Source organism: Vollenhovia emeryi, unplaced genomic scaffold (assembly GCF_000949405.1).
Source record: "Vollenhovia emeryi isolate VEMERY1.0 unplaced genomic scaffold, V.emery_V1.0 DF939497.1, whole genome shotgun sequence".
NCBI lineage: Eukaryota > Metazoa > Arthropoda > Insecta > Hymenoptera > Formicidae > Vollenhovia > Vollenhovia emeryi.
In genome coordinates, this window is record NW_011966869.1 from 30483 (window position 1) to 38094 (window position 7612).

At 41.9% G+C, this 7612-nt stretch overlaps 1 protein-coding gene across 2 annotated transcripts; it reads left to right on the forward strand.

The window, feature by feature from the left end:
- Nucleotides 1-4972: 4972 nt before the first annotated feature.
- LOC105557398 lies at nt 4973-6871 on the forward strand. 2 transcript variants are annotated; one of them, XM_012004639.1, is made up of 5 exons: nt 4973-5480; nt 5608-5710; nt 5964-6146; nt 6217-6683; nt 6774-6843. In XM_012004639.1, exons 1-5 carry the CDS (start codon nt 5415-5417, stop codon nt 6786-6788), a joined length of 834 nt encoding a protein of 277 aa, XP_011860029.1. In that variant the 5' UTR covers nt 4973-5414; the 3' UTR covers nt 6789-6843. The 2 variants fall into 2 exon arrangements, with proteins under 2 accessions (XP_011860029.1, XP_011860030.1); XM_012004640.1 differs by having other exon boundaries at nt 4975-5480; nt 6789-6871.
- The last annotated feature ends 741 nt before the right edge of the window (nt 6872-7612 follow it).

Below are 7612 nucleotides of genomic sequence, written 5' to 3' on the forward strand. Positions count from 1 at the left end.
TTCGGCACCAGAGGAGGGTGGAGTCCTTGAACAGGAGTGGGAGACACGGACGTAGTTGTTCCCGCGTCATTCCATAGCTGGTACGTAGATCCTCTAGTCGTTCGAGGAAGGCGATACCGTCTTTCCCGTCGAATTGACAACCCCACTTTCGTACGGTGTCTAGGATGGCCGCGGTTCCGGCCAGGCCCTTCGTGCAGTGCTGTATAATCGGTTGGTTGGTCCTTTTTGTCCAGGTCGTCGTCCTGTTCGTCCTGGCTGTCGTCCTCGGAGTCGGGAAGAGGGGACCCTTTTGCGTCTCGTACGCTTTTCAAGAGACGGGTGCGCAGTTCGTCGCGTTTGCCGTCGGTCGGCAGTTCGCGTTCGTTCAGTGCCTTGATTAACTCCTTCGAGAGGGCGTGTATCCACCCGGTGGTGGTCGGCGTCGCCATGTCGGTGCGGCTTTACAAAATTATCTACTATCGTTGTCGGTCTCGATTTTCCGCGATCTAGTCTTTATTCGTCGGTCTTTCACTCTTCGAGTCCCTGTTCGGGCGCCATTTGTAACGTTGGAATTTTTGAGCTACGGATAGCCTGGAGATTTCAAGGTTCGGTCGGTGGGCGTGTCGATGAGTGAAGGAAGAGACTGTGTTTCTAATAAAAGACTGGTTTATTCTTACTCTATGATTCTTACACCTAATTGCTTATATCTAATACTTAAACTATATATAATACTATCGCTTATAATACTATCGCTTATAATGCTAAGGCCGCTTTGGCGGCGGTATTTCTGTTTGTATGCTGGCGCGTCGCGCTGCTTGTAATTTACGGGGTGTACGATTCGTGGGTCGGACGCCGGGTGTGTTCGGCTTCAGTGGCGCGAGCGCGGTATGTTCGGTATCGGTGTTCGGCGGCGCGGGCGCGGTATGCTCGGTTCGGTCGCGCTGTTATCGCATGCGTGGTTCGGCGGACGTGGTCGCGGCGCGTGTCGCGGCTGCCGGTGACAGCTTGAGGCACGTGTGTGGAACGGGAGGTTAGGTCGGTGTGTCGTGATAGTGCCGCTCAGTCCGCGGATTCTTTATCGGTTGGTGCTCATTACGCATCGAACCGTGGAGGAATTGGCACTCAGCTCGTGCCTCGGAAGAGAGGAAGCGGTCGCTCAGTACGCGGCCTGGGGTAGACACTCAGTTCGTGTCGTGCGAGGTGTGGTAAGTGACTCCGTTCAACGCGCGGTTCAGGGGTACCGTGTCCGGCTCAATACGCCTTCTCCGGGGAGACGACCTGCTCAGCTCGCTGGTCGGAGGATTCTGATTCTCTCGCCTCGCTCGGGTTCTTATTATACCGTAAGTTAGTGGGCGCGGGGTTAAAAACGAGACAGGGGAAGAGCGCGAGGTGGGGAGCAACGTTGCTCTTTGTTGTCACGTTACAGGCATATATACATATACAGATGCATCATTTATTTTACATGTGAATAAACATATACTTGTAATAAAAGCACCAAAAAGTGATATTTATCGACTGCGTCGATAAGTAGATGTGTCTCCGTAGTTCTTACATCCACTTTTGATGGCGAAAATCGGTCCCAAGTAAACCCTACGGCGTGGCCGCTCTCAGGCTTCTCTCTGGCCGAGCGGGCGCTCGCTGCTTGCGTTTATCGGTGGCCGCCGCGCGCCCACCCTTCGCCTGACGGTCGGCGGCATCCGGTTCTTTGCCGGGAACGATACGTATTTCCGGGCGTATCGTTACAGTACTAATTTCGTGGATCCAATAACTGGTATTCATACACAAAATATAGAACGTGTATGGCGTGATATGCGAGCAGCAATTCCAAAGTACGGAATATCTGGAAATCATTACAAACATTATTTAGCAGCTCTTTGACTATATAATCATGGACTGCTAGTTGCCTCCACTTTGCCTGGTCTAACACGTAATCAACATCACGAGTGCCGCCATAGGATAAATGGCAGAAAATCAAAACACTAAGTCAGATTTAATGGTAAAACAGGACAGAAGACAGAGATAGAATATAGCTTATGTCGTGCTGTTTTATCATGTTTATCAGAGTTCAGAACCAGTTATATTATAATTGGTTCTGAACTCTGATAAACAGCACGACATAAGCTATATTCTATCTCTGTCTTCTGTCCTGTTTTACCATTAAATCTGACTTAGTGTTTTGATTTTCTGCCATTTATCCTATGGTGGCGTTCGTGATGTTGATTACAGCCTGAATGCGGCAACTAGCAGTCCATGATTATATAGTCAAAGTAGCAGCTAGCAAGAATATTCTTAAAAGTCGCCAGAAGTAATTAATAACATCAGTGATTTTTATTGACCGTCTGGCAATTTTTGTAATACAGAAAATTTATTGCGAAAAATATTATCTCAGCCAGTGTTTGAACCTGGACCTCCCCATACAGAACATAAATATCTATTAGATATCTAATGAATATCCTCGACGGATATCAGGGATATCCACGAATATGTATAAGAGATATCCATTAGACGTGCATTAGATATCCAAATGTCCGCAATACGAGATCTACAGATATCCATACGATATTTATGCCAATGTCCATTAGACATCCATATCAGTATCTAATGGATATTTATATAGATGTTCCATAGATATCCATTTCATGTATTTTTATATTAATATTTCTTTGATAATTTTAATCAATGTCTATTAAGGTGTATTGAAATATAGCAGTGTATTGAAAGCATTTACTGTTTTTGTTTCTCCTAAGTTTTGAATGTCATATAAAACCTGAGGATATTACCAACTACTTGATAAGGACCACAATACGGATGGTCGAAACGTAGTGAATGCAAAATTTCCCAACTAACGTTTCTGCCAGTTGGGTCGACTGAACATTCCAGATATTGATATTTGTAGCTGTTTAGTAGCTACGTTACTTATTGTCAGAGTACCAGGAGATGTTATTCGTTTGATAGAGTGGGGGCCCTGACAAGGGCCGGTTGATCGTTCCTAACTAGTGGAGAAAGTCCTGCACGCGTGTAATCCGGAGTTATTGCCCGTGGCAGCGTGGTAGGAATTAAATCTTCCTGAAGAGACGGTTCCTGCCGTTGCGAAAGGAGTCTGGTAACCTTGCTGGGTTGTGTGATTACTCGTTCAGCTGGAGGTACTGTCACCACAGATACAATCCGTATCTGGCTCTTCTTCTTTGACAGAGCTTCCTCTGGAGAGCTGGACGGCCGGATATTGGGCCGTCGCGTTTTCCGTGGCGGCGAGGAAGGCGTTGGGTTTACCTCGTAGAATGCCGCTTTTTACTGCAGACGCCCAGGATGACGCCACTCTGCTCTTGTCGTAAGAAACGACAGCGATTTTGAAGTCTCTCTGCTCCCGTCGTAAGGAACGACGGCGATTTTGAAGTCTCTCTGCTCCCGTCGTGAAGAACGACGGCGATTTTGAAGTCTCTCTGCTCCCGTCGTGAGGAACGACGGCGATTTTGAAGTCTCTCTGCTCCCGTCGTGAAAAACGACGGCGATTTTGAAGTCTCTCTGCTCCCGTCGTGAGGAACGACGGCGATTTTGAAGTATCTCTGCTCCCGTCGTGAGAAACGACAGCGTTGTCTGGAACCGTCGTTAGGAACGACAGCTTATTCGTATCGAGGATTCTTCCAGTCAAGGAATCGTCCCGCGACAGGTTATCCCACTGGAATACTTGCCCTGGCTTCCACGCGGGCCTCCTTTTATACCCTACGAGACTGAATTTTGCTTCCGAGTTTTTGGCCGCCACCATGCGCGGCCTAGCGGCGGTCGGCGAACTACTCAGAAGCTGGCGCTCGCGCGCCCGCGCGCGTGTCGCGCAGTGCCGGATTGCCAATTTGTGCCGGATCGCGTGTTGCGACCGCCACAATATTTATATTTGTCCGTTAAAAAACTTTTCGTTTATAATTAGTTACAAAAAGCTGTACGCAGTTGTGTAAAAATATGTATGAAATTTGTTCATACATAACTACATATGATATGTGTTTCAAATTCTGCTCGCTTTGTCAGCAAAGATAATGTTGGATTGATTCGTGGGCTCGCCTTTTATATTAATGCAGAATGATTTTTAATTACGAGAAAGTGTAACGTGCGATTGCCGCGTCGCGGCAGCAGATGGTACTAGTTTGAATATCTAATGTATATCTTTGGTAGCTATTTGGTGGACACGGATGTGTGGACAACACGTAAATATCTAATGGATATCTTTGATAGCTATTTGGTGGACATGGATATGTGGATAATGCATGCATATCCATTAGATATCCTCGTAAGTTATGCGGGAGATATAGACATTGTATACATCTATTAGATATCTACATGTTATCCATAGTAGATATGGATATCATATGGATATGTAGATATCTATTAGATATCTATTAGATATTTTGTTCTGTGTGGGTCCCTTCTCTCTAGGCGGACGTCTCAACAAATTCGACCACCGAGGCATATTATAATATTAGTTTCAATAACAGTATAAAGATGTTGTTTACGCGTCTATTTCGACTTTTCAGAACTGCGCGCCAGTTCAGTGATTTTTATTGACCGTATCTGGCAATTTTTGTAATACAGAAAATTTATTGCGAGTATTTATTGCGATTACTAGTTGATTATACACCAATGACCTCAAACATGGTGTTCCTCCGTAATAGGGGGAATGGGATCGGGGGGAAGGAAGGGACAGGGAAATTAAAAAATCGCGTATCGACAGTTCAGGGTACGGTTGACAACCCTTATCGGCGCGCAATTCTAAAAAGTCGAAATAGACGCGTAAACAACATTTTTCTACTGTTATTACGACTAATATTATCATATGCCTCGTTGTCGAATTGGTTGAGATGCCGGCCTAGAGAGAAGGGAGGTCCAGGTTCAAACCCTGGCTGAGGTAATATTTTTCGCAATAAATTTTCTGTATTACAAAAATTGCCAGATACGGTCAATAAAAATCACTGATGTTATTATTTAGCAGAGTTCTTATTTAAAAGGATGTATGACTTTCCTGTTCGTTTGAATACATTCTTTGATATTATGTCTCAGATATATCCATTAAACGAAAATGTATTTGACATTATAAATATATTTTGACATACTTGTTTAGGTTTTTGTGTATTTGTACTTCCGCCGTTGTACTGTTCCATATGGGTTTGCGATTTTCCACGCAAAACGAGATCCACTTCACACCTCCGACATAGTTTGGGTAGGGTTATATTTCAACGAGGTGGAGCCCCTCCGAAGGGGGAGGGGGCGCAACATACAGTCTCCACGCATTCATTTTCCCACCCACATATAAGTCACCCCCTCTCTCACCACATGTAGGTGGGAAAATGTATGCGTGGAGACAGTGGCTGTGTTCGGGGAGCTCGCTTTTGGCGCTATAAGCGCGCTATGACCGTTCGGGTAGTCGCTTCGTAGCACTAACAGCGGTAATGTTGACGTCATCGTTGGCGCTTCGTGATGTCATCATTCGTGCTAAATGTGCTCAGGATTTCGAGGTGAGGCACAAGATGCTAATAGTACTCATAGCGTTACAATGTGTTCCCCGAACGCAATATAAACTTTTACTTCTTGACTCGATTAACCTTTATATTTCATTTTACGTATTTGCTTCATATTTCTCAGTCATCTAAAGTGGATCAAATATTAGTATCTTTGCAAGATGCCGATACCGGTGTAATTTATAAAACACATCTCTCGACAAAGGATGCACAAAGAGTACGTACCGGTAAGTAAGAACAGGTTATGTATCCGTGTTCTATTTGTGATCATTAAAATTTTATTTCAGTATAATGTAAATGCAATATCGAATGTATCTAGATTCATTAAATGCATGTAACATTTTTGTATGTATTATTTAGAATAAAGTGCCACTATAGAATCACGTCAAATGAGCGATATAAATGCAGTAATATCTTTTAATTAAATACTTGGTGTTTCCATTCTTTCACTAATATCTCTTGTTTCTTTATATTTTACAGATATTGTTTTTGCTTCTAAAATATTAGAAAAATTGAAGGACGATAAAACCGAATCAGACCCATTAAACGTAGAAACATCAGATGCTGAAAATTCTGCACCAGATTCTTTTTTTAAATGGTCGCATCAAGCTGTTCTGCTTCTCATTGAGGAATATCGGAAGCGAGAAAAGGATACCACATCAGGTAAGATAATATGTCATTTACTGTAATGCTGTGTATCCTGTCATGGCTTTCTCACAGCTTTGTTTTTTAGGCAAAATATCGCAAAAGCGACTGTGGGAATCCATAAGTAATGTCCTCTGTAGCCATGGACATGATGTCACTGGTCCACAGTGCCAAAGCAAATTCAATGGAATGAAAAGGACATTCAAGTCCATCAAAGATCATAATTCTAAGTCAGGAAATAATCCTCGGTCCTGGCTTTATACTGAGGTAATGGAATCTTTGTTAGGAGAAAAACCCTTTATGAATCCCGTTGCTTTGGCTTCCTCCACGGGTCACTTACAAACTGAAAGTGAGACTAGTGATGTCTCTTCGCTTGACGACTGTGACAATTCTCACACCTCATGCTCACGCAAGAGGAAATCCTCTAATATTGCAGAGGCTATTCTTGAAAGTCGGAAGATAGCCGAAGAAAATAAATTAAAACGTCATCGACAAACAATGGAACAACGAGATAAAGTTTTAAATGCTTTAGATAAACTCATTGGTGTCTTACAAGTAATTCTTTTAATCAAGTTATTAATTTGAACCTTTAATTCTTGTTCCTATTCCTACTTTTCTAAAGTTAAATTTTACGTAGTAAGTTAGTTTTGTTTTTGTTAGCCTAGATAAGGTGTAGGCACCTGGTTATCACGAGAAACGGGTATTATATACAGCCTGATGTCTGCCTCGAAGCGAACTCCAGCCTCAACCTTAAGTAATACCTCAGGAAGTACTCGATCTCATAAATAAACCGCAGAAGACTGAAGCAACGGATCGATGAATGTGTCATCTATCATGTTAAACATGCTAGATAACAACTACATAATCAATGAAATTTAGTTTAAAGATCTCGTGCAATGTAGCAATAAGTTTTGAAGACATTACCAAAGTTTTTGTAATGTGTTTATTTTTAAGATAAGATTGATAAAAAGATTAATTTTTGTTAAAAAAAGGAATTTTGTTTATTTTTAAGCTAAAGATAAAATTCATGATAATGTTAATTTTTGTTATTTAAATAAGAATTTTGTTTATTTTTAAGCTGAAGATAAAATTCATAATAATATTAATTTTTGTTATTTAAAAAGAAATAATTTTGTTTATTTTTAAAACAAAGCTAAGATGATAAGATTAATTTTTGTATTCAGGATAAAAATATTGTATTTCGTACGCATAAAAAACACCATTCTTTCTACCATGAAAATGTAATCCCTCAAACATTGTAATACATAGTTGGCGAATAAACAATGTTTATTTCTAGCACAGTGCAAACATCATTTTCTTTGATGAGTTTACATTGACATAATGTGAGTAGTTCTCCTTTCAAAAACGGACATTACACATATGCATTAAACATTTCGCATAGAAAGTCTTTCACAAATTAAATCTCTTTTGGCAACACCTATTTGTTCAGGTGGTGGAGCATCATGACAAAAAGGATTATTATC

Bases quoted from the DNA above. Each gene is read 5' to 3' on its own strand.
- LOC105557398 (XM_012004639.1), top strand. From the start codon at position 5,415: ATGTTGACGTCATCGTTGGCGCTTCGTGATGTCATCATTCGTGCTAAA. The intron at 5,481-5,607 runs GTGAGGCACAAG...CATATTTCTCAG, and splicing joins AATGTGCTCAGGATTTCGAG to TCATCTAAAGTGGATCAAAT. The intron at 5,711-5,963 runs GTAAGTAAGAAC...TATATTTTACAG, and splicing joins TGCACAAAGAGTACGTACCG to ATATTGTTTTTGCTTCTAAA.